General features: G+C 40.9%; 1 protein-coding gene and 1 long non-coding RNA gene across 8 annotated transcripts in view; one reads left to right on the plus strand and one right to left on the minus strand.

Moving 5' to 3' along the window:
* Positions 1 to 9780, plus strand: part of STYK1 (serine/threonine/tyrosine kinase 1) — a 24037-nt gene extending 14257 nt beyond the window's left edge. For 5 of the 7 annotated variants that reach the window (XM_033514585.1, XM_015629258.3, XM_033514584.1 and 2 more), the window contains 10 exons: positions 2146 to 2249; positions 2735 to 2839; positions 3660 to 3803; positions 4604 to 4852; positions 5103 to 5284; positions 6912 to 6995; positions 7248 to 7456; positions 7681 to 7721; positions 8010 to 8106; positions 8508 to 9780. In XM_033514585.1, the coding sequence (XP_033370476.1) occupies positions 2773 to 2839; positions 3660 to 3803; positions 4604 to 4852; positions 5103 to 5284; positions 6912 to 6995; positions 7248 to 7456; positions 7681 to 7721; positions 8010 to 8106; positions 8508 to 8712 (1278 nt within the window). In that variant the 5' untranslated portion in view covers positions 2146 to 2249; positions 2735 to 2772 and the 3' untranslated portion in view covers positions 8713 to 9780. The remainder of the gene's footprint in view (positions 1 to 2145; positions 2250 to 2734; positions 2840 to 3659; positions 3804 to 4603; positions 4853 to 5102; positions 5285 to 6911; positions 6996 to 7247; positions 7457 to 7680; positions 7722 to 8009; positions 8107 to 8507) is intronic. The other 2 variants (XM_033514586.1, XM_015629264.3) reach the window with 1 other exon arrangement.
* A 12201-nt stretch (positions 9781 to 21981) lies between these two features.
* Positions 21982 to 23454, minus strand: LOC109022640. The gene is made up of 2 exons (XR_002001716.2): positions 23246 to 23454; positions 21982 to 23105 (listed from the first exon to the last, which is right to left on the minus strand). It is a non-coding gene; the product is annotated as an uncharacterized LOC109022640 (long non-coding RNA).
* Between the last annotated feature and the right edge of the window lie 2905 nt (positions 23455 to 26359).

The following is a 26359-nucleotide window of genomic DNA, read 5'->3' on the forward strand; positions in this document are numbered from 1 at the left end:
CAGATAACCATCCGGGCCCCTCATCCTTGTCCTGAGGGTAGCTGGGCTTCATATGTTCTCCTGATAACAGCCTGGGCCCCAGTGTCCTCGCCCTCTGGGGTTTCCTCGCCTTGTACCTAGGAAATTCTTTTTAAACTTAAAACTTGTTAGCAAGAAAAAGGTACATACATAGCTAAAAATTATTTAATATGTAATATTCATCTGCGAGAGCCAATATCATAATAAAAATTTATAACACAGGGAACAAGGGACAGGACAAGAGAAAATGTCCTCAAGCTGTGCCAGGGGATGATTATATTAAATTAGGAAAAATTTCTTTGCTGAGAGTCATTAAACAATGGGATAGGCTACCCAGTGAAGTTGGTAGAGTCACCATCCCTGGAAATGTGCAAAAAACCTGTGGAGGTGGTACATGAGGACATGGTTTATTGGTGAACGTGGTGGTGGTGCTGGGCTGACTGTTGGACTTGATTTTAAGGGTCTTTTCCAACATTTATGATTCTGTGAATTCCAGTGAGTGGAATTCAATCTGTGTAAAAGAACATTGAAAAATCCAGTGGAATAAATAAGCTGACATTTAGTTGAAATTGCACAAATTCTCTAATGCAAACTCTAAATCGAGGTAACACAGTGTATGTGTGCACATGATCTAGACAGCACTGATCTTGGTACAGTGTTAACACACAGGCAAAGAAAATCAGAATGCTAGTGAGGTACAGATTTTGAACTTTTAAAGATATTTTTGTTTCCTTTATCCTGTCTTGGTACTAGGAAAATGTCTTAATCTAATAGAATAAGTAGTTGAGCACTGTCAGTAGTCCTGCTCTGTGTTGGGTATGCACGTGAACATGTTAGTTCCACATAACTTTCACGCGTCTCCCAGTGCAAAAAATATTAAATTTGTAATGTGAGTTCTCTGGATTTCTGAGTTACCATTCTCCTTGTGAGGATAGGTATGCAATGATGTTACTGTTAGACAAGTAAGTTGCAGAAACAGCCTAGTATGGGAATTTGTGTTGGCCTGAAAAGTAACACTGAAAGGCACTTCAGAATTACCTTACTGAAAGAAACTTCTTTTTCTGCTTGTTGAGTATTGTGAGAGGAAAGATACATGGAGTGTAAGTGGGCTTCTGTAATCAAGCTTTTCCAATGATAACACCCCAATAAGCAACCACAGCACATGGGAGTGCTAGGGCAAATAAAACGCCAGTGACTGCCAATGTTTTCATTCCTGGATCCCCTGATTCTGCCTTGAGTATGGTTGGAAAACATGAGTGCCACCCACTGGCATCACTTCTGGGATATGCATAAAGAGTAGGGAGGAATCTTTTTTACAGACAGTGACCAGTGTAGATGTGGCTGTTGCATCAGAGCTTTTTCCATGGATCTTTGTTGCTCTCTCCATAAGCACAAATTGGGGTGTGTGCTTTTGTGTGCCTGTGCATGCATGGTGTTTAAATGCCAGTGTGCATTACTAGTAAGCACCTGTACAAAGCCCTTAGCAAGTCTTAAGATGGAGATTGGACTGTTCATGACTTAGATTATACAATATGGTTGCTGGTTAATGATCCTGAAGTCTGTTTGTACCTGAGAATGAAACAAGCCAGGACTGGCCCTGTGTATGTGTGTGCGTGTGTTAAAGCTGAAGCAGGTTGTTTTAGTGTGCTTGCTTTCGGAGTGTACCTGAAAAGCTTGGTATTATTGCTGTGTTATTACTCCTTTGACTGAATTCCTAGTGTAGCAACACCTTGGAACCAGGTAAATTTGTTAGCACATTAAGAATGAAATCAAATAAAAAAAGGAAATAGACTTTTTGTGATACCTTAAAGCACAGATATATTCCATTTCCCTCTCTCTGCTGCCTCTATTGTGCAACTGATAAAGAATAATTTCACTTATTAGTTTTAAACATGAGAACAAACTGTTAAATGTTTTATCACCAAATTCCATTAAATAAATGCCCTATATTTGCCATTGAGGTTAATTGCCTGAAACTCAGAGTCAAAAACGAAGTAGTTGCTTACAGGATAAAAGTCACAATTCCTATAAAAGGTTCTAGATGATACTGTTTGCAAAGCTATTAAGTCTTACATTTTAGCAATGTTCATAAGAAGTAGAGGCTAAACAAGGTGCATGCTTGTACAGGCTCTGGATTTTCATCTACAAGTGCAGAAGAGGTACAGATGCTGTGCTTCAGAATACCCACAGACTTGGCAGTGCTCAGAAGTTGATACCAGAGAGCCCTAATGGCAAGTCTTTTTTCTCTTTCTCTTTGTAGAGCAACAGTAGGAGTTGTGGCAAGGACTGTAGTCAAGGATGACATTTTCTATGCATGCTGCTGATCTGTTCACTTGTAATGGACTGGAAGATAAAATTCTGAGCCATTCTGGCATCTAGAAAATGTGTTAGCTAGGAGTGTATTAGATGTTCTCTAAATATAATTAAGTTAATATCTATGGATTTTTCTACATATGCCAGCCTTTAGGCCTAGGGGTCCTTATTTGTTTGTGGAGCACTGTAGAACAAGCTTAACTCTAAATTCTCTCTGGTCATACAATGCATCATACATAAGATGTGATAGTTCATGTCCTATATCATTCTCTAAGCCTTCAAATCCCAGTACTGCTTCACTGATTATAAGGGGTAGAAAGCTCCCTATTCACATCACTTGTTACTTCATCATCATAATTTTTTCTCCTAATAAATGTTGTTATTATTCTTTATGTCTGTGCAGGAAGTGGGGGTTGGAGTCCTGCTTGATTGTAGCTGAGAATGGCAGTGGATGTGAAAGGATTCTCACGGATGCTGCTGGAATGCAATAACAATGACAAGCTGTGTGGTAAGATTCACACACTCCTTTAATAACATTTCACATGCTGGGCAGCTTCACTAAAAAGTGTGCCAAGCCCTTTCTCCTCCTCTACCTGCATCCCAGCCCACACAAGAAAAATTTGATAGAGCTTTCCCTACATTGTGTTTCAGGGGAGAAATGTTTATGAGGATGAAGTCTCTGTGGCAGGATTAATCTCACATAATTTCAGCCATTTTAGAGAATTCCTACTTTGAATGAGGTGTACAGCAGGTATTAAAGATTCCTTGCAGCTTCCCAAAGGACCAGTTTTGTGGGATTTTGATTTCATGACTTTCTGCCTTCTTTGGGAACTGATAAAATGGTATCAACCACCTCCAGATCTGGGGACAGGAGAAAGATAGTTACCTTCACAAGCCTTGCTAATTGCAGTGTCTTCAAATGAAACTCCAAAGGAGACTACACACAGTTTTATTTAAAATGCTCTGTGTAATTTTACTGGAGGGAGCTGGAGCTGTAATTGAACTTAATGACATCCCGATATCCAGCTTTCCTGCTTCCAGTGCTGTTTTTGTTTCACTGATGCTCAAATTGCTACAATTCCTGGCCTCTATATTAAGACAATTAAATAAGTGACCTTAGGTGTGGGGAGTCTTAGCGATTTCATGCAGTTTAAGTACTCAGCACCTTTGAAAAGAAGGAGGCAGGACTAACAGTGTTCAGCTATTCCAGAGGATGGAACAAACACTTTTGGGGTTGAAAGCTACTGAAATGGATTGTTGCTACATGGTTATACAGAACCAGTGTGCTGCTTATTCCTTGGTTTTCCATTTTATTTCTCTGCTGACAGTTGTGCGCGAATATCAAATGGAAGTGATCGTTGTCCCAGTTCTCCTGGTGGGATTTTTTGTCATTGTGCTCACTGTGATCCTTTGGCTCCACTGCCGTGGCCTGCGAGCAAAGCAGGAGCAATCAGCACCAGCTAGAACCCAAGGTAAAAAAAAATGCTTCTCAACCAGAGGAAAGAGTATTGGTTTCAGTGGCCAGAAGCCAATTTTATTTCCCCATCGCTTGAGCTGTTAAGAAAAATCATTTATGAGGATCCTAAGTGGTATTCAGTAATCCAGTAAATATTAGAAAATTTGGGAACCGTGATTTACTCCATTTTGCAGCAGCAGTAGTGGAAGCTGTAGTGTAGATGGAGCTGAAGAAATAGTTATGAATGACAGTAATTTTGATGTATATTATGCCTAGTTAATCCATTTTCTCTGCTGCCATTTAAGAAATTTAATTTCAAACTGCTGTCTCCCTCTTCCTATGGAGACAACATGAAGTAGAACACAGACTGGTGAGGGGGTAGGGAAAGATTTATTGGTACACGTGCTATGTGGAAATGAAAGTACAGTTCTGAACTAATTTGGGGTATGTAGAGGGAAACAGCCTCTTGAGCCTATATTAAGAGAAATAATTGAGAACTTGTAATGAAAGAAAATGTTCGTTGCTTGAGCACATGGGAATGAAATCCAAATGTGTCTTATCTGCAAAGGTTATGTAGTTAAATATGGGAGAAATTTTTAGACTGGTTCTGTCTTTTCGTCAAATAGAGTGGGAGATAAATTCTTTCTCCTCTTCAAGGGCCAGGATAAGTAAGATACAATAACAGTTCCTTACTTCACCCTGATTTACAAAGCACTGTAGAGCAGAAATTAAAGAGCATAGAAGGATGAGCATTGCCACCTATTACAGGAGTTCGTATGTCAGGTTTTATGCATCATATGTATTTGCTTTTGTCAGTGACGAAAAAGAATCAGGAGGAACTTTGCTCAACAGAGAACTGCTACGTCCAGCTGAGTGAGAGAACTTTGGCGAGCCTGTTAAATTCTGCATCCTTGACTCTGAAAGAATTAGAGATACCACGAGAGAAACTCTTACCAGACACCTTGCAGCTGATTAAAGTTGGTGCCTTTGGGAGCATCTACAGGGCTCAGTTGGAAACTGGGAGCTCTGGGAAGACTAAGACTGTGGTATTGAAAGCCTTGCAAGGTAGGGCCCGTGGCTAGGATCTACTTTGGTACAGTCTCTGTATCCCAGACATGCTGCTGGGCAGAGCATTGCCATCAGTACTGGACAAGTACAAGCTATGTTCAGTATAGTAAGTCTGAGATGCTCTTGTAGGTATGTCCTGGTAGGATTAAAGGTTGCTGACCATGTTGATTTTAGCTGTCAACCTGTTCTTTGCTGCTTCCATTTGTTGTTGTTTTGTTTTTAATTTGGTTTTTTTTTGTTCTTTCAGACCCAGCTAGTCCCCAGAAAGTAAAGGATTTTTTGGGAAGGATTAAATTCCATCATAATGTTGGCCATCATGAGAACCTGGCTGAATTGGTTGGATGTTGTATAGACCAGCTCCCACTTTATATGATCATGGAAGATGTGTCTCTTGGTGACTTGCTGACGTTTCTGTGGACATGTCGGAAGGTGAGTCAAAAGAAGTGATGGCAGAATAGCTTCTTAAATTACATAGGTACGTATCTGCCTATAAGGCACTGGAATTAGCATGAATTCATTCAGCCACCAGAATTTCTAAAGTTTTAAATCATGTCTCACTCCAAGTGCTTTTAAGAAAGCAGAGCTGTTACAACACAGGGGGAAGGTCATGGGATGGTAACTAATGTGTTAAAAGCCAGGAAACAATATAAGAATGAAAGGTTGGTACCTGCACTGAAAGGAGGTCAGCTATCTAGGACATGGTGCTGTTCATTGCATATATTAATAACCTAAAAATGGCATGACAGTGACAGTGATGATATTTCCTGATGATTCCAGCCAGTAAAGGCAAGGGCTGACCCAAAGGAATTGCAGAAGGATCTTCCAAGACTTTTCAATAAAAAGAACAGCTGAAATTTAGCGTAAAAATGAAATAATGCACAGGAAGAAGTTTCACATATGCGAATGATGGCTTCATGTCTGCCCATTGCTGAGGGGTAAAATCTGATGGGATGAGGTCTGGTAGTATGAAAATATGCAGTCCATTGGAAATGTTAACTCAAGCTAAAAAAGAGCCCAAATATCAGGGGAGGTTTAGATTGGATAGCAGGAAGACATTCTTCCCCCAGAGGATGGTGGGGCACTGAACAGGTGCTCCAGGTCGCAATGGTCACAGCTCCAAGGCTGTCTGAGCTTCAGGAGTGTTTGGACAACACTGTCAGGCACAGGGTTGGATTGTTGGGATGTCCATTGCAGGGCCAGGAGCTGGACTCAGTGATCCTTGTGAGTCCCTTCCAACTCAGCATATTCAGCGATTCTATGACTCTTTGTTACAAAAGGCACGGAAACAGCTCTGCTGTTACCACTGTAAATCCATCAGTCTCCTACATCTGAAACTCTAAATACAGAAAGATTGCTTCCAGTCCTGTTCAGCAGAAGGTCCAGGTGGTAGCAAATATAGCTAATATGTGTCATCTTCAAAACAAACAAATGGAGCTGGTTCTTTATGAAGTGAGGAGTTGACTAGCAGCAGTCTTGCCACTGGCTGCTGTGGATACTGACCTTCTTATGAGGTCAGTTATGGAAAGTAACCTTTAAAAGGATGCTGAACATGTTGAAACCATAACCATCCCAGGAAGTTTTAAATACACTGTATCTATAGGCTGTAAAATGGCACAGGAAGAACATTGTGTGCTTACCTTATTCTCTCTCTCATCTCTCTCTCTCTTACTGTTACAGGTAGGGTGGTAGGAGAGATGGACTGTTAGTCTCATACCAGGTACCCAATTCATATGTTAGAAATGTGTTTTCCTGCTCATTATTCTAATTTATAATATATCTTTCTCTGACCTGTGTGAATTGTCATTCTTCACTGTTATTCTGACTAACCTATTAATTTTTTCACCACATGTCAATTTGCCCACCAGTTGTCTCTAGTGTACTTGTCTTATGCAACACACCATCAGCATCATCCATCTATGTCCTCTTATATTTCAGTCAATTTATGAGCAATTGTGAGAAGGAGGAGCATAAGATTAGATAGATTAGAAGTAAACATTCTCCACTGTTCTACTGCTGTGGCATTTGTTTGAACCAAGGTCTCTTATTTTGTCTCTAGAATGTAATGGCAATGGATGGTGTCCCCTATGACCTCACTGAGAGACAGGTATATGAGATTGGACAGCAGGTTGTAGCAGCTCTGGTAAGTCTGCTCATGTTGGCTGCATTTTTTCCTTCCTGCTTGATTGCAACACAAATTTGCATGGTGGCTCAAGTCTTCTTGGCCTAAGAATAAAGACTTTGTTAAAATATGCTTCCATTATGTTGGTGAGCACACGTCTCTACTCCACATTGTTGAAGACAAGCATAAACTCAAGCATAAAAAAGTGAAAATTTCTAAAAATTAAATTTCCATTTAAAATAATCCTGTTTTCTTTCTTTTCCAATTTCCCAGGCTTATCTTGAAGAAAAGAACTTGTTCCATGGTGACATTGCTGCCAGGAATGTCCTCCTTCATCACAACTTCACTGCTAAGCTCTGTGGTTTGGGCCTGGCCTATGAAACTCACACACATGGTGCCAGCTCAGACACATGGAAAGTGCCTGTCAAGTGGCAGGCACCAGAGAGGCTCCTGAGAAAACCCCCTACCATCAAGGCAGATGTGTATGGCTTCGTTTTGGGACTAGAAGTTCATCTGTCTGTCAGATCTGTCTCTTTCACTCCTTTATGTGTCTTTTCATGTCCTGAAGTTCACAGGAAGGCAGAACTACTTCCAGCATAAGGCTCCACTTTTATAGCTTATGCTTTCTCCTGTCTGCTGGCCATGCCTAGTTGTTCTTATCTATTTAAACCAGCAAACAACATCACTTTGTTTTCTTTTCTTGCAGATGGTCTTTTGGAATTCTACTGTATGAAATGATTACATTAGGTAAGAAGATTGAATGCTAATAAAAAAAAAAATATGTAAGGAAGCAGCAAATTAACAAGACCCAAAAATATCTAATTTTAGAATGTAAAGTAGAGCCATTTAAATAAGCACCCTGATTTTTTTCCAATTTGCAAAGTCTCATCAATTCCTTTTAGACCTTCTGTTATTGTGAACTGTGATAGGAAAAAAAACAGATCTTGGTAGGGATGGAAGGCAGTCTTGCACAGAAGCTGCTCTCTGCAGCCATTGCCATAGAGTTTTCTACCATTGCTCCTTTTGCCATTCCAGGTGCTCCGCCATATCCTGAGGTGCCACCTTCTGACATCTTACCATACCTGCAGAAACAGAACATTATGAAGCAGCCCTCGAGCTGCCAGCAAGCCATGTAAGCTACTTGCTTTATGGACAATTGAACACGAGGTTGGCAGAGCTAAATAGAAGTGAGACACAGGAAATGAGATTTTACATAAGATTTCTAAGTCTAGACTATACCAAGAGTAACCTGATAGCTGAGGAGATTTGTGTCTGCCACATCTTATTTTGTTCTGCTGCGTAAAACCTCTGTGGCCGAAACCTTTCGGTCCTTTTCTGGAAGTGACACTTGTTTCTGTTTCCTTAAGAGCCCTTGCATTTTGCTGCTGCATTGCTTCCTTGCAAGGTGCAGTGCTGCTGGGGAATGATTTTTCTCCTCTAAGTTATAGGGTATTCTCTGAAATGAACAAAGTATCCACAGGGAAGATCTAAGGTACATCTGTTTGCATGAAGACATGATTTCATAATTTACAGGTACTGCATCATGAAGTCCTGCTGGCAGTGGACTGCAGCTCACCGGCCTTCTCCAGCACACCTGTTGTGCTCCCTGAAAACAGCTATGAAGACCAGCAATGGGCACACAGTGCTGCAGGTGCCTGAGCCAGTGGTGCCTGAACTCTATGCTGATGTTGCTGGTGTTGATGTATACAGCCTGGTGAGGGAATACACGATCCTCTGAAGGGTACTTTCATATTTTGGTAAAGGAGAAAGAATTCTCAGTATTTTCCCTTTCTAAGTATTTTTCAAGCTGAGAATGAGGTGTGTACGTTGGAAGGGATCATTTTGTTCTTCAAACGTCTATAAAATCTCTCCTCCATGCCAGACACAAGAAACTGTTAGCATTATTGTTAAATGATCCTGTTGGTGTCATTTGGGAATAAAGTGTTTAGGAAGCTGTAGAAAATGTAATGAGAAACTTGAGTTAAAGGAATGTTAGGTTTGTGTGGCAAGGTTTTGGTGATGGGGTGGACTGCAGAGGAGACTTCTGTGAGAAGATGCCAGAAGCTTCCCCCAGCTCCATGATGGACCTGCTGCTGGTCAAGGCTGAGCCCTTCAGCAACACTTTTAGCACCTCTGTGATTATGTATTTAAGAAAGTGTAAAAGATACTGCACAACAGCAGGTGAAAGAGAGGAATGTGACTGTGAGAGGAACAGCTCTGCAAACACCCAGGGCAGGACAGAAGGAGGGGCAGGAACTGCTCCAGGCTCCAGAGCTGAGATTCCCCTGAGATTCTGTGGTGCAGCCCATGGAGAGGCAGCTGAGCCCCTGCAGCCCCTGGAGGAGCCCACACCAGAGCAAGGGGATGCCTGAAAGAGGCTGTGACTCCAAGGGAAGCCTGTGCTGGAGCAGGGTCCTGGCAGAATCTGTGGAGAGAGGAGGCCTCATTGGAGAAAGACTGCACCTTATGGAAAGAGACTCATGCTGGGGCACGTAATGAAAAACAACACTTGGGAAGAACTCATGTTAGAGAAATTCCTGAAGGACCTAGTCTCCTTTGGAGGGACCCCACACTGGGGCAGGGGAAGAGTGTGAGGAGTCCTCCCCCCAAGGAGGAAGGAGCGGCAGAGACAATGTGAGATGAACTGACCAAAACCCTCATTGTCCCTGCTGGATGAAAAGAGGTAGAGAAATTGGGAGTGAAGTTGAGCCTGGGGAGATGTGGAAGAAAGTGTTTCAAGATTTGGTTTTATTTTTCATTATACTTCCTAATTTGATTAGCAATAAACTAGTTTTTCCTACGTTGAGTCTGTTTTGCCTGCAGCAGTAATTAGTGAACAATCTCTCGCTGTCCTTATCTTGACTTGGGGGTCTTTTGTTATATTTTCTCTTCCCTGTCCAGTTAAGAAAAGGGCATTATGGAGTGGTTTCATGGGCACCTGCCATTCAGCCAGAGTCAGCCCACTGTGAGGTTTCTGGAAATTTTTCCCCATCTTTTCTGTCCCAGGAAAATGCATCTGTTGGATATTTGAAAGAGGAGATGACCTGGGGAATGTGCTGGGGGTGGTATTCAATAAGTGTCTGGGATTTCTCCAGTGTTTTATACTCTAGCTTCCCATGGGAGCATGGGCACTGTATTCAAACACACAAACCCACAAACAAACAATTCCCACACCTTGTTGCCCAACAACAACAAAACCAAGCAAAACCCTTCATGTCTGTGGATGCAGAATCTGTTACATAAATGTCATAGAACTTCATGGACAGTGTGCTTTCTGTGCAGGTCAGGTGAGTACTCCAAAGATCTGAAATTATTTTATCATTGATTTTAGTGGACATGCAGACTTAGTAAAAAAATAGAGGCACTGGAAGTTGTGACTATCTTTCATTTAAAAAGAAATAGGAACAGTCTGTGAAATAAATTTTCACATTTCTGTTTGTGGTTTCTAAAGTTAACAGTATCTTTAGGGCTTTTTTCTCTTACTATTTTGGCACTTTGAACATTAAGGATCCTTATGAAAAATTAATAAATGCACATTAAAGGAATAATTTTACCATTCTGTGTGAAGAGTGGATTCAGTGTTCACTTAGCATCCCCCCACTTATCATGGCTTTTTCCATTCTGGTTTTCCTCAAAACTTGTTGGTCTTCTTCCAAAGAGAATGGTAAGAAGTTTCCTATTTTTAATGCAAAATTACACAAATGAACTAGGTGTTTTTTTCTATGGCACTTGGGCTTTGTAGGAAATTATGTTTCCTTCCATAAATAAATGTCATGTGAGTTCATACAGTGTGTGTGTGTGTCACCATTATACACTGGGACATTGCAAAATCCATTCAAGAGAGAGCAGTCAGCTTTCTGAATTTTCCTATGGTGTTGGCTAATTGCCACCTGGATCTTCATAAACCAGTTGGTGTAAATCTGACCTGGAGAACTGAGGTACAATCTTTTAACAAATGGTAAAATAATAACATCCTTTTCTCTCTCCCACACTTGATAACAAGTTCAGAGCTACCTGGTAAATTTCATTAAATTCACAGTTATCTTTGGTGAATAAACCATTAATTTAAATAACTATTTGATTGGTTCAAACCTCCCACTCAAGAGTGGGATATTCAGAAATGTCTTGCCTGTGAAAGTTGGGTGTGTGGCAGGTAATACAATCCCAGAGCTGTGAAAGCATCCTCAGTGCTGCTGCAGACCTGACAAATAGTGCACAGAGAGCTTGTTAAACAGAGAGCTAAAGGTAACAAATGCAGCACTGTTCTCAGAGCACAGAAAGCAATGCTCTGCTTTACACAAATGCTCATATTTTATTTCTGTTTTGAATGCTCTGATCAAGGAAATTCATGGGAATTCAGATGTTGAGCCCCTCACAGACTCTAACAAAAGATTTGACTTTGGTTTCCCCTGCAAACGAGTATGTGCCAAGACCCTGCTTATGTATTTGCCCACAGAAAGGCACTTTCCTGCTGTAAGACATAATTTCATTTCCCTTCAATAAAGATGCCTTATTTATTCTAAGAATGTAAGCATTCTTACTCTGATTCGTCTTCCCCTGGTTAACTTACATTGGTTTGGAGTAACTGAATCTAAATTAGAATAAATTTTGTAGTGGCATAAATGTAATTGTACCTGTGGAGTTACCCTGGTATAACTGCTCTCCTTGCTTTTTTAAGTCGTCTCTATAGAATTATTTTCCACATAGCAAGTCTCCATTTTAGGATCAATGTAGACTCATGAATGAATTTCTCCTTAGTGAAAACACTGAGGGCTTGGTGGAAATTTTTCACAGCTGTTTTGTGGAGAATCATGGATTTTCAGTTTTTAGTGATAGACTTTGTTCTAGTTGTTAAATTAGAATATTTTGTTCCCATCAAAAATGTTGACTTTTAATTATTATATTTAATTTTCTCAAAGATGGCAGGGCCATCTGTGTAATTAGTTTCTGGTGGATTGTTTCTCTGTTCTTTTCAAATGTAGCTTATCTTTCATTGTACATAAAAGTTTATCTCTTCTATCTGTCTTCTTCAGACATCTGATCATCTTTTCAGTAAGAGACTGAATTAGATCCAATAGATCTTCTAAGGATGAGGAAATCCTCTCCAGAGCAGAGAGAGAGTGAAAGAAGTGGTCCAAAAGGTGACAACAGGAGGCAAAGATAGTAAATATTCCTGGTGTGATTTGGTTTCACCATGCTTGGAATTTTCTGAAACCACATATGTGCAACATGAGCTTTTTAAGAGAACTTAAGAGTTTTTAAGAGTTCTTTCTTTGAACTCTGAAATCTTCTTAGTGCTACAGTGGGCCTGTCGCAAAGGATTCCCATTCAGCCACACAGAAGAGAAGTACTGCAGTACTCTTGCTTTTCTGCATTCACAGAATTGCATTTTTGGTGAGGGCTCTGGTTTGGTCATGAATGTGAGAGTGCATTGGTTTATGTGCTACCCCCTATACCTTGTGGTTTTATTTATAACAAGTGCTGCACCACCAAGAAATAGCAATAATTCACAATCATCCCCCAATTCTCCAAGACACATTAAAAGGCTACTTTTTCACATTAGTTTCATGTTACTCTAGTATTTGTGGGTGGTTTAACAGGTCTTTCTATCTATGATAAAAGGAGGAGGTGAGTTGGGGTTTTCCTCTTGCCTTGTTTTTAAACAGCCCCCACTTCTGCAAGGGGTATTTTACTTCAGAGAATCACAGAGTCGTAGAATGCCCTGAGTTGGAAGGGATCCACGAAGATTGCTGAGGGGAATTGTTCTTCATCCTGATGTGTTGTAGTGCATCAAAAAATCTTGGTATCTTCCAAGGGTAAAACTCACCTCTGGTTTGTGTAATGTTAGTTCCTACCTGAAAACCTTCTTTCCCTTCCCCCTTCCCATTGGCTGGGACCTCCTTGTATCCCCTAATCACCCCTGCCCCCTGGTATAAGAGATAAGACCCAGGGCATTTCGGTCTCTCTCTTGGGCCAGATAGACGACAGACAATAAACCCGGGATTATTCCAGCAAGTTTGAGCCTCCTGTGTCTAGATACTTTGAGTCCGTGTTGTATCCACTCCAGGACCCCCTCCGCCGCCTGTGCCCCGAGACCATCAGGGCTCTCACCACAGGGGGTGGGACAGAGGGGTCCCGCCAAGAGAAGGATTGCAACACAGATGATAAACAAAAGATAAATAATGAAGGGATGAAAGACAAATTGCCTGTCTTGACTTTTCATTTTATTTTGCTCACCTTTTCATGTACAACAGTGTCAGAAATAAAACAACACAGAATTTCACATTTATCCTCTGATATTATGTGGAAAATGCTCTGTTATTTTAAGTGTGCCAGGTTTGTGTCTCTGTGGCTAATTATGCTTTTGTGCATTTAAATAGACCTTGATTGGGTGACAGTAATGAACTGGATGTGCTCAACTCTCATATGACCTTGCAGAAGTACTTTATTTTTTTATTTGATCAGCTTCCTATTAGTTCTTCAAAATTCAGTAAATGGAGGTGAAGGTTTAGGCTTGGTGGGCAAGAAGAGAATACTTTGATGTGGAAAAACTATAGCAGAGCTGTTGCCTCTGGAGAAATCTTTAATTTTCTGTCTGAGTCATTGCAACAAGATGAGAGCAATTAAATATTTATACCTGAGTCTGGTTGTGGTCAGTTGTTACTTTTTTCACTACACCAATAGCATGTCTGCAGCTGAGCTGCAGCTCTCCACTCTTGGCATCAGCCTGCCTTCAAGACAAGCTGATGTTTCCTGCCTGGTCTAAATTAACATCTTCAGAAAAGATATTTCCTGTGAGCTGGTGTAATCTTTTCAAAGTGTGGATTTACCATTTGTGAGAAAAAGAAAGAGGAGCTAGATAAAAGTTTAATTGTCTGTGATCAAATTTGGGGTTTTTTTAATGTGTATTTTTGGAATAAATGTACTCCAGCTCCAAGCCGGAGAAGAGCATTTAGTTTGATGAGTTAGGTTTAATAAATGTAATTACGTAATCTCTTACACTGAATTATTGGGTTTTTTTCGATATTAATTCAATCCTGCATTCTGTATTTAAATTTTTCGATAGAATATACAGTCAGCTGCAGCAGCACAGTGAAGAAATCAGGGATGTAGAGGCAGAATTTAGATCCAGTTTGTAGGCAAGTAGGAGAAGTCTGATGTTTATACCAAAAATCTGCCCACAAGGAGGCACAAACTTGTAAAGTAGGGCTACAGTTCTTAGTTCAGTCAGTGTTCATCCTTTTTGTGATTTCTGCTGTATGCACAGTTGATTCTAGGAGGAACTGTACTAGCTCGTTTTGCCCACTGAATCACTACCCTGTCTGGATGAGTTTGAAATATAAAAAGCCACAGAATTATTCTCTGAAAATGAGTCAACAGCATCCTGCAGCTCATTCCTATAGGACTGTCTGTCCCTGAAATTAGTGTGGACCTGCCAACCCCTTAAACCACACACCACATAAAGTGGAGTGAGGGAGGAGGACGAGATCTTTGGATGTGGAGGCTCCTTTAGACCTAATTAGGCAACACATCACAAGACAGAGCAACCTGTCCAAGCCCAAGGAGTCCCTTTCAGTAGCCAAAGTTTCATTGTAAAAATTTATTTAAAAATGCTAGTGAGAATCACATTTGTATTGTGATTCATGTCTGTCTTGATATTGCTACATTTTGTTGGTGTCCTGGTTTAGGGCAAATTTGGGAGGGAACTTCCAAATGGGGTCCCTCCAGAAAACAAATTCAAGTGGCCTCTCCCTCAACGGGTTCAGGAAAAATATTTCTTTGGAGAAAAGGGGAAAAAAACTGTTTATTTAACATAAATTGAATAATATTAAACAATTAAAACCTCTTTCTGTTTGTTGAAATGGCAAATCCAGAAAAAATCCTTTTCATGGGGTGTAGCTTGGCTCACTCAGTCTCTTACCAATCCCTCCAGTGCTTGGAAAGTGCTGAGGCCCAGGCCTCGGTGGGCCACAGGCGTGAGCTCCTGGTGTTTTTCTGAGTTTTCAGTCCAGAGCAGGTTTGAACAGATCCAAGAAAAAGAAAAAAACAGTCTGGGGCTAGTTAAAACTAACTGAAAGGAAAGGAGAGAGCTCTGTCTCGCTGTCTGCCAAGCTGCAGACTACACAGTCCAGGAGCAGGATTTGGGGCAGTGAGTACTCTTTCTCAACACAAACTGTGGCTTCTTGTTCCCCCTCTTCGCTCTCAGAGCCAGTCTTAAAGATGCAGAATTTAATATGTACCATAAACAAGGTGATCGAGGATACAAGCATTGTAAAGTCACCCCAGGACAGTTAGTTTGCACTTGTGTTGTGCTTCCAACACATAGCTGTGGTTCATTCTGCTAAATCAGAATCTCATGAAACGTGTCTTCAAACAAGCAAATTTGTTATTAACTGTTAAATTATCTATGTGTGGAATATCGAAAAGAACCTTGTCAGACACTGTTGGACTCTGACATGAGTGCAGGCTTGAGGTAAACTGACACTGCAGTTTAACATGAATTGTATTTTTAGAGCTGGTCCCATTAAGAAAAACCTCACCTTCCTCACATTCATGTTTTCTTTCTTGTTAGGTTTTCCTGTTTGATTTTCTATCTACTGGATTATTGCAGTGATTCTAGGGATCCTCTTCTTGGTATTTCTGGGAATAACAGGGCATTTTATTACCAAAGATAAGTAAATCTCCTTCACTGAAAATACTTAATTTGAATTTAGAACTTAATCAGGGATCACAGCAGAGCTCTTGAAATCTGCTCATTGGTCCAAGAAGAATGTGGAGGTCTTCTCTTTAAAAAAATATTTGCTCTCATACCTATTTCCATCTGGAAAATGGATGTCCTTCACAGATTCCTTCAGAGACTCTGATTCTTTGCCAGTCTCAGAGGAGCTCCAGGGATGGCATTACTGTAAATGAATATTTTCTGAATAAATGAATAAATGAAAAATTTTCTGAAAGAACACATTTGGGAAACGAGTTTGTAAGGAACTAGACATGACTACAAATGGGAAGAGACATGTACAATTCTTTTTCAGGCTGTCCATGTCCATGCTGCCCTGAGCAGTGAGTGACCCACAGAGGCAGTTGTTACTCCTCCAAGGAGAAGGACTGGAATTCCAGCCAGGAATCCTGCCGGGCAGAGGGAGCTCATCTCCTGGTGATCAGCAATACCAGTGGTGGGTGCCTTTGCAGAGGCAAGGGCGGGATGAAATGGGAGCAAGTCCCTGGTACTGTTATGGTAGTTCCTTCCCTCTGGGAGGAAGGGAGAGCATAAAAGGCTCCTGGGACCCACCCACCACCACCCTGCACTGGCAAAGACAAGGCTTTCCCTTAGACACTTTGCAAGAGGGACTTGCTTCTTTCTACCCTACTCAGCTGAGTTTTGTTTGTCATGAGTTCAGCCTTCATAACCCACAGCTGGGGAAGCTGCCTGGCACTCTGAAATGCTGAGTCTCACAAAGCAGGTCTCTGAAGGAAGGAAGGGAATGGGTGTTCACATTCAGAAATGGCCCCAAAATTTCCTCTCTCACACACTGCTTCTTTCTCTACCCTTCAAGACCCAGGACTTGACTGGGTTTCTTTGAGTCTACTGATCTCTCTGCCTTTCCATCCCTCCTAGGACTTCTTCCAGATACTACACAGCAAATCCCACTGGATTGGTTTGCAAAGGAACACTGATGGGAACTGGGCCTGGGAAGACGGCTCAAAACTGAGCAGTGAAATCGAGTATGGTGTTTCCTTTGTACTTCTAGATAAAATGCTTGAGATCCTTCCCCTCTCTGACATGAAAAGTCTCATGGTATTGGGCAGAAGTCAACTAGCAATGGACACAGCTGCTAAGGGATGTTCAGAGCAGTCATGGGCTCTAGTAGCTAAGGGCTTCTTCCTGCCCAGCTACCAGGGCCCAGCTGGGTGCCTGTAGACCTGGGAGTTTCTATCCCAGGCTAATGGACACAACTGCTACATTCCTGCCAGTAGGTCCACCCATTTTGTGTCCCAGGACAAATATGAATACAGGCACATATGCAAGCAAAACTGTGACAGTGATCGTGCCTGTAATCATCAGCTGCTCCCAGACAATCAGACCCATCCCTTGCTTTACCTCATCCCCTCTCTTTCCTCCTTGTCCCCTTAAAGTTCCTCAACAAGTTTTGCACAGCCACACAGGCCCACCTTAAATGTACTCAAATACTCTAGTTCCACTTTCACCTCACCTTTCATATCTATTACAAAGCCCAAGGTACCTCTGTCCAAAGCTGTGACTGGAGGTTTTTTATGGCCCATCGATTAGTAGCTGAAGACTTTTGGTCTTTGCAGTTTTGTCTTTTATTTCTTGAATGTTTGTGTCTGTGGATTTCTGTTTCATCATTTTGTCCTCATTATGATCTTTTGCACTGAATGAGTCCTTGATTGGATAACCTTAATGAAGCAGAGGCTTCCACCTTTCACATACCCATACAGATGATTTTAACTGGATACTTCAACTGGGATACTTCATACTTTCTGTCCCAAATGCCCTTGGTAAAACAGCAAAAAATCCCTTGTGGGACAGAACATTTTGCTCTTTAGTGGTGGGAAATGGAGAAATGGAGAGCCCAGTGTGAGACTGGCAAACTGCAAGTCTCACATTGAGCTCCACGTATTATAAGTGCCACTTCCAGACCACCTGTATCCCAGGATGGATCCTCCCTGCCATCAGCTCATGAAGTCTGACCTGCAGCTGGTCCCTTCGCTCTAAAGCTGTGAGATGTTCTTCCCTTTGCCAAAGTGGGGACCCCTCTATAATGTCGCCCTGCTTGTGTGCTCTGTCTCCCACAGGGTCAAGTCCACCAGCCCTGAACAGAACTGCGCTGTTCTGCTGAATGGTGCCAACTATGCTTCCAGCTGTCAAGTCCCTGCCCCATGGATCTGTGAGAAATCTGCTCAGTGACCTCTGTGGACCTTGTCTTAGGAAGCATTCTTTGGAGAGCTGTGCTAAGGCCTGATTCCTGTGAAGTTTCTCAGAGAGCAGCTGTGCTCCTTGCTCCTGTGCCACCTGCTACTCCTCAAGGAATGAATGCAGCTGCCACAGGAGGTCTGAGTGCTGCTCCTGTCTCCATTCAGGACCACTCTGGTGGTTCACACTCATAGCCCTCACCTAGTGACAGTCATCAGAGTGGTAGAGAAGGGGGAGGAGAGATTTCTCTGAGTCAGTCATTTTCAGAGGTATTTGAGCACTGTCACTGCTGTTTTGAAAACCTAGGGAGAGGTGAGCTTGTAATCTGTGAGCTCTGAGTTTATTTACCTCTTTTGTGACACTGGTGACATGCACCAAGGATGAAAGCTAGCCTGAAGTTTGAAGTTGGTCTGTTTTTGCAAGTGATATAGATGATGTCCACTGGACCTTTCTAACCTAAATTCTTCTGTGGTTTATGTTTTTATCTGGAGAAAACTGGAGTATGGCCTCTAGTGTTAAATTGCTGTGTAAATAGCTGTGAAGGAGTAAACCTACTGCCTTGCTGAGCTGAAAATAAATGTGAATTGCTTCTAACAATTTCTTCAGTAGTGACTTTTTCTGTTTTCATCCCTAATATTATTGGATAGTGCATTCATTGATTTATGAAAAGGCAAAAGGAAGCTGGTGGCAGGAACAGACTCAGAAGAGCAGGGGTTGAAATACTTTGCAGTAACACTGCAGAAGAAAATGACAGCCACAACCATGGAACTGTTTCCTACCCCAAGGGATTAAGGGCTGACAAATTTACTTTTTTTTCTGTAGCCAAATGAGTGAAGCCCTTCATCTTCCAGTCCCTTTGTAATAAGGCTCGCCTTGGCCATGGTTCAAGTGCCCTGCATCACCCCTGAGTGGTCTGTTTGGCCCCTGCTCAGAGTTTCCTCCAGAACAGCTCTCTCCTTAAAGAATTCCTGCCAGACCCCTCATCCAGCACTTCTTCCCATGGGATGCAGCAGATAGATATTGTTCCAATTTTTGTGACAAGTAGGCCACAGTCACACAATGTCCTGTGCTGTGCAGCAACACCTTGATGGCATGACAGGACAACTGTGGTGACTTTTTAGGGACAACCTATTGGTATTTTAGTGGTATCTTATGACAGTATTTCTTAAAATACTAATAATTATGCTGTTAGGTTCATTGTCCTAAGCAGTCACAAAATAAGTTATTAGAATTAGATTAAGAAGTATGTATGTTACAGAAATAAAGCTGTTTTTTACCAATAAAATTGAGATGCTAGTGTAACACCCAGGAGATGTGAGATGACAAAAAAGTTGTTGCCTAATGAATATTTCTAAAAATTTCATCTTTAGCACCCCTTTGGTGTTAAAAAACATGTAAGGTTAATTAAAGTTATGCAATAGTAGCTTAGTATTATCCTGCATTCTTCATAGTAATCTTAAAGAATGTTTAATTCTCATCATACCTTAGTTATTTTAAAATTGTTACCTGTTCAGAATCAATTTGAAAAGTTACTTGTTTGTTTTCAGTAGTTTCCTATAAGAGCTATTCACTTTGAATTATAAAACCCAACGCAGCATGTGAGAAGAACAGGAGAGGTGCTCCAAGTATTTCTTGCTAGAAGAATGTAAAGCAGCCCAGGAAGGATCCTTTGCTTTTTAAATCCTCTCACCCAGGGTGTTGTTTCAGACTCTGAGGAGCACTCTCCTGTTTAGTATGAATGATTACTCCTCATGAATATACAAGTCTTTTCTCTGCACATGGAATTTTTGTCCTGTTCTCCCTATAGAGTCTGAGGCATGAAAAAAATAGTACTGTGTTATTTCTGCTAGTTTGTGACTTTCACATAATCAACTATTAGATTTCTAAACCATACTTGCAATACTAGAAATGTGGAAAATTATTTGGGCTATGGAATGAAAACAGTTGTGTACACATTTTAAGAAAAAAATAAATATTATACCACAGCTTTCTTTCAAAGGCAATGTGCATTGCTGAACTGCTCATAAGAAAAACAGAGAGAGAATGTTAAATATATCTGTCTTGTTTTTTGTCTTGATGAAAATCCTGTTAGCTGTCTGTTCTATACTGCCTTCAGGGAGTTAAATGACTAAGATTTTTCTTATGGTATTTTATACAATTTGAAAGAAGTTCTGCTGTGTACACAGTGTCAGAAAAAATAAACTGGAGAAATAAACAAGTTCAGATAAACAGTGTTTTTTAACTAATTTGTATCTCTAGTTTATTCTGTTAGTAATATTAATCACAGAGGAAGAAGGGAATGTGATCTGACTTCTTTTGTATTGCCAGCATTTTGGGTATTAGAGGGGTGAAATATCCATTAATTCCACTATTGTGGTTTGGGGTGGAACTTTCAGCTGATTTTCAGCTGAGAACTTTTAAGAATAGGTACAATTTTATGCAGCTAGTTTGCAAAGCAGAAGAAATCATGTGTGTAAAAAAAAACCCTGTCTTATCAACTTCCTACTGGAGCAGATGCTGCCATATCTGGCAACTCTTAGCACTTTGAACCATTAAAATGTGCTTTGCAACAGTAATTATCTAGCAGCAAGTAATATGCTTGAAATAAACTTCCAATTAAATGAAATGTTTCTGCAGATGTGCATTTTGACATTTTCAATTAATTTAAATTCCTTCTAAATTTTTCTTTCATTACTTCCACACTGGAGTCTTGTCAGTTGACATCAAATAAAGCAAGTAGGTGAATCAGACCTGCTAATTAATTTTGGTGTTCTGCTTGTTGTTTATTTTTTCTTTCAAATTCCCAAGTATTTTGATGACATGCATTTGATTAGTGCTACATTCTCCAGGGAAAAAATAATTGCTTAAAGAAAACCTGATATTATCAAATTACTTGCTTTGATGCCAGAGAAGGAGAGAAATTTTAAGCTGGTGTTTAAAGACTAGACAAGATGTTACTGTGCAACTCTACCAATCTCAGTGCCAGGAATGCAGTCTAGAGCAGAATCTTGTCTCAGATTTTAGATGCAGAGCATGCTCTAATAAAACCCAAACTGAAGGTTTTCTGTAATGCCAGTGAAAGCAAAAACAAGCAGCTAATATTTTTCTCCTAGTGTAAACTCTTAAGGCACCTTTGATGCTCTTTCCTAACCTTTAAAAGTTCTTGATATTTCTTGCTCCAGAGGAGCGTGTTAGTTACTTTGTCATAGTTATCCAGCTGGGAGGATATGGTTATTCTCCTTTACGCTGTAAATACTTTCACAGTATTGACAGGATTGACAATTTTTTGTCTAAATTTCATAGCAGTGAATCTTACTTAATGTTGTGGTCTTGGGTTCTGCACTAACATTATTGATCGTGTCCCATCTGATAACTTTTTGATCTCTGTTCCACACTTTGGAGATTCACAGCTCCTACACCCCACCAGGAAGACAAATTAATATCTTACGTAAGCAGTGATTATTTGAATCTTTTCACTAAGACACAATTTCTTAATAGAAAAGGCTTATGATAGTTGTTGAAAGCGAAAAACCAGAAAAACTGGGGGTTTTCTGTCTCACACTAGGTTAGACTAGCTGAACCCATACCTTTTTCTGTACTTTTTAGGAGGCAGTACAAAACTGCACAGAAAACACACTATCCCCAAATTGTAACCACCGCTCTTTCCTGTCCTAGTTTAGGGAAAATTTGGGAGAAAAACTCCAAATGGGGGTTGCCCCAGGGAAAAAAATTCAAATGACCCCTCCCCCCAACTGGTCTGGGAAAAATAATTTCCTTGGAGAGAACTGGAAAAAGCTGTTTATTTAACAGAAATTGAATAATATTAAACAATAAAACCTCTTGCTGTTCGATGGGATGGCAAATCTAGGAAGAAAAGTCCTTTTCATGTGGTGTAGCTCGGCTCACTCAGGTTCTTATCAGTCCTTTCGGCGCTGGAAAGTGCCGAGGTCCAGGCCCTGGTGGGCCACAGGCGTGAGCTCCTGGGGTTTGGCTGGGTGTTTTTCAGTCTAGAGCAGGTTTGCACAGATCCAGGAAAAAAAGAAAAAAAAGAAGTCCAGAAAACTGCCTCAGCTAGCTAAAATGAACTAAAAGCCAGAGAAAAGCTCTGTCCCGCTGTCTGTCTGTGCTGCAGACAGCCCAGTCCAGGAGAAGGATACGGGGGAGTGATGTTTTCTTTCAACACAAACTGTAGCTTCTTCTTCCCCCCACCTTTGCTCTCAGAGCCAGTCTTAAAGGTGCAGAACTTAATATATATAACATAAACCAGACGATTAGGGACACCAGTATCATAGTCACCCCAGGACATTTCCTTATGTAAGTTATTCTTTCATTTTTACTGCTTTCAAAACTCCCACATTATGCGTGGCTTACTTCTTTCATTTTTCCAATCAAAACCATGCCATCTGGAAACAACAGAATTTTCAAACTATGTTTATGAGTGAGTTATCTTCAGTATTTCTGCAAGTATCGATCTAGTTCTAGCAGACAGTATCCCCCTTTCCTGCTTCAGAGCCCTGATGTTTTAATGGTTTTTCTACCCTGTAGGTAGCTGATATGTGATTGTTTTCTGCAGCTCAAAGAACAGCTGCCTTTCTATAAACAGGATGATCATTTTAGTATCAATCTCTGTAGATTTCTTTGGGATCCTCTGGAAATGGAAGTTAGGCTTGTCTGATGGAACTTGCCCAGAGCTATCACTTGGACAAAATGAGACCTCAATCTGGGTAAGTCCTAAGGAAAACAAACAGCTGTTGGGGGAAAGCTCAGCCAAGGCTCTGAACTACATCCTTGCTGTTCCAAATAATTCAGGTACAGATAAGAAAGGAACACAGAGGAAGTCATAACAACCTTATAACAACACTAACATGGTGTCATATTAGTGACACCAGAAATGACCATTAATTAACATGCAGAGAAATCTAAAGTAGACTTGCCTGATCTGAAAATGAAGAAATTGGTGACTTTCTGGCCACCTCCATTAGGCATCAAAACAATTGTTGCTGAGGGCAGGAACCCCATCACACAGAAAGCTAAACTTGAGTTGGAACTGGTAGATATACAAGATGTGCCACCAGGTTGCTCTTGGACAGTTTCACCAGGTAGAGTAAGGGCACTTGTCATGGCCAAAACAGTCTTGACTATGAGAATTTAATTTAATTTATCACCAACTAGAGCAAATTTTTGATGACTGACTTGGCCTTTGAGGAAAAAAAAAAAAAAAAAAAAAAGAAAAGAGAAATGAGACAATTAAACAAATATTTAGGTAAACACCTTTTTTTCCCTCTTCCTCCCAACTCAATTTCCAACACAACTTCCACCCCTCCTGGTCCCAACTGACCTTGCTTTTGCCATGCATTAGTCAATCTCTCCCAGTCCCTCCAAGAATGTGGTGGGCAGTGCAGGAGGCTGAGGCTGGAATGCAGTGGGTTTTCTCTGCCAATCCACGCATTTGGCTCATTTTCCTCTGCTCTTGTCATGGTGTGGCTTTACCTTTAAGGTGGTTTTGGGAGCTAAGGAAATTGAAGCTGCTGGTGGCTGATGGGAGTCTTTTCTCCTGACCAATTATCAGTCATTTCTAAGAATTGACAGCAGTTTTGACCATTAAAAAGTGAAGTCAACTTGTAAACACCACCTTAAGATGTAAAGTCAGAGCACTCTTGGCTCTCTTTGTTTTCTGGCTGTGAAGGGTAACAGAGCTCCAGCTGGCCTCTTGTTCTCTGCCCCGCCATGCAGCCCAGGTGGGGGCTGGGCTGGGCCCAGCGGCTCTCGGCCATGAGATGGGGCCTGCGGGGCTTGCCCCGGGCTCTGGCCAGGCCAGGCCAGTTCCTGGCTCGGCTGCAGTTTTTTGCCGTGACAGAATTCACCAGAAACTGCCGAGTAAAGAAGGGAAAAAAAGCTCTGGACCTGCGGCAGGCTGAGACAGTGACCACACTCTCCAGAGCAGCCATGAAGAATCTTCCATTGCAGACAACTCCAGCTGCTGCTCCAGCAGAGATCACAGAACCATCTACAAAGCCTGGGCAAGATTTTAACCTTTTCATTACCCAGATGAGACTTGCAGATTAATCCTTTTATCCAGAGAGAGAAAAAGAGAGTAATTAACATGTAAAGAGACTTTATAAACTATCAGAGACAGTAAAGAAAAGAATTAAGCTCCAGAAAAGGTAGAGAATAAGGAGATGCTTTATAAGCTGAAATATTTTTCTGTTAAAGCTATGGAGATAGACAATAAGGTCTTAAAAAAACCTCTTTTAATTCATGACAGAGTATATAGGGAGGAATAGAGTGTTCAAAGTGTGGATTTTGAGTAAAAAGTAGAGTAATTGTGATACAGTGAAGTGCTAGAACAGAGTGAAGTGAAAATTTGAAGCCTTAGGGGGCAATGAGAAAACTCTTTTCCAGTGGAGCTCACAGAGACAGATGAAGAAGACTTTTGCCTTTGAATAACATATCCTTAAAATGACATCCCTAGACTTATGACCCATACACACCTCAGAGTGATGTGAAATGGGAGGAGTGAACTGATGACCAGATTTTCAAGCAACTGGCATCAGAAAAATAGAAAGCTATAGATAGAAATAGCTTTCTTGTGGAAAACTCCATAGATTAGCAGAAGAAAAGTTCTGTTTCTCTACAAAGACTGAAGAAAAGACTGTAGCAGGAATTGGGACTGTTTTAAACACCAAAGTTCCAACGTTTTTGTCTCTGTTGTCATGTGAACAAGGGAATGGTGGGTAGTAGGGGATAAAAAGGGTTTTCTGGAAGTGTATTCTGGTGTTCTTATTCTTGTAGTTTGTTAATAAACTTTCTTTATTCCTTTTTAAGTTTTAAGCCTGTTTTGCTCTTGCTCTAATCCATATCTCACAGCAAGAAATAAGTAATTTTTTTAGTTACTGGTTTAAAACCACGACAGCTCTGATGTGGGTTTTCCACAAACCACAATCCCTCAGGTGTGTGTGTCCCTGTTGTGAGTGTGTTGCTCTTTCTTAAATCTGTTTGAGCAGGTATGTCACATTTTCTGTTGGGGATCTGACTGGTTTTGACAGGCTGAGGATTCTGGAGCATCCTGGGCTTTTCACATCCATATCATATCAATGTTAGCTGGAAGTAGCTGTGATTCAGCTCCTGCACATGGCAACCTGGCAGCCTTGCTACAGAAACCCTGCTCAATACAGGCTTGCTGCCCTACCACTCACAGACACAAATGGAGTTTTCAGCTGGATTACCTGGGTGTGTATGTTTGTGTTTAACAGCTAGAAAATGCTAGCCACCCATCATCATCTCCCTTAGCAAGCAAAGCTTAGATTTTAAGTCACTGAGTGGTGTTCTTGTTGCTACCTCACTCTGAATTTCCCAGCACAGCTTACTTCCCTTTTAGAATTGTTTCTTTACTAACTTGTTCAAGCATATGCTGCTAGACCAGGTGGCATGTTCAGATCCTCTCTGGGGAGCAGGATCTGACCAAGAGCCCTTTGCAGAGGAGATTTTTGTAATTTTGTAGTTTGGAGAACCCAATACCAACTGCAGAAAGCAGAGAAAATGTCCAAACTATGGTAGCAACTGGCCTACAACACCTGAGTTGTGTGAGTGTATCATGTCAAATTACAGTTCCTTATACATGGGATGACCTACTTGTGTGTGTTTTCTTCTTTCTGGAAAAATATTAGAATATTACAATAAAGGAAGATGCTGAAATATGAACCTGCCTTAGCAGCTTTGTGATTTTTCAAGAGCTCAGAAACTGGCCCAAATACCCACTTCATTCTGCCTTCTGGAACAGTCAAAATTTGTTAAGTTTATGAAACATATTCGTAGGAAACCAGATACTAAATACTTTTAAGTTGCCAAAAACCCAACAAAATTCAAATGACAAGAAGAAAATGCGCCTTTTTTTTTTCCAGGCCTGCACTGTGATTTCTATTTTATTCCAGAGAAAGAAGGAACAGATAAACGTATCAATGAGCTTTGCAGAGCTTGCTCAAAGACTATTCAGCAGTGTTTTCTTGGCACTGTGTCAAGAGGAGGAGCTACCTTATTGTTGCTGGTTCTGGCAAAGAAATCTGAGCTTTTCCAAGCCACAAATGGCAAAACATCAAAATGTTACAATGCTGTGTTCCTAGATTTAATGAGGGGGTTCTTTCAGTAAAGAAAGATCTATGAATGTACAGAATCCACATTTCAAATTGTGCTGTGTAAAGAGCAGAGGCTTGTTATTAGAAGTTCTAGAGATCAGAGAGCAACGGTTTTTTTTCTTACTCTGTTTCATTGTATGGCCTTGAGGCAAGTCCACATGTCTGCACCTCCATTTCCCCAGCAGGAGGCTGGAGACAATAACAGCTACCCCATGGGGCCACTGAGAGTGTGAATAGATCATTTCTGAAAGATTTGAGACTGGCATATAGAACTTAGTATATATGTGTGAAGTAATAACATGCAAACTAATGAAATATGA

The sequence above is a fragment of the Parus major genome, chromosome 1A (genome assembly GCF_001522545.3).
Source record: "Parus major isolate Abel chromosome 1A, Parus_major1.1, whole genome shotgun sequence".
Lineage (NCBI taxonomy): Eukaryota > Metazoa > Chordata > Aves > Passeriformes > Paridae > Parus > Parus major.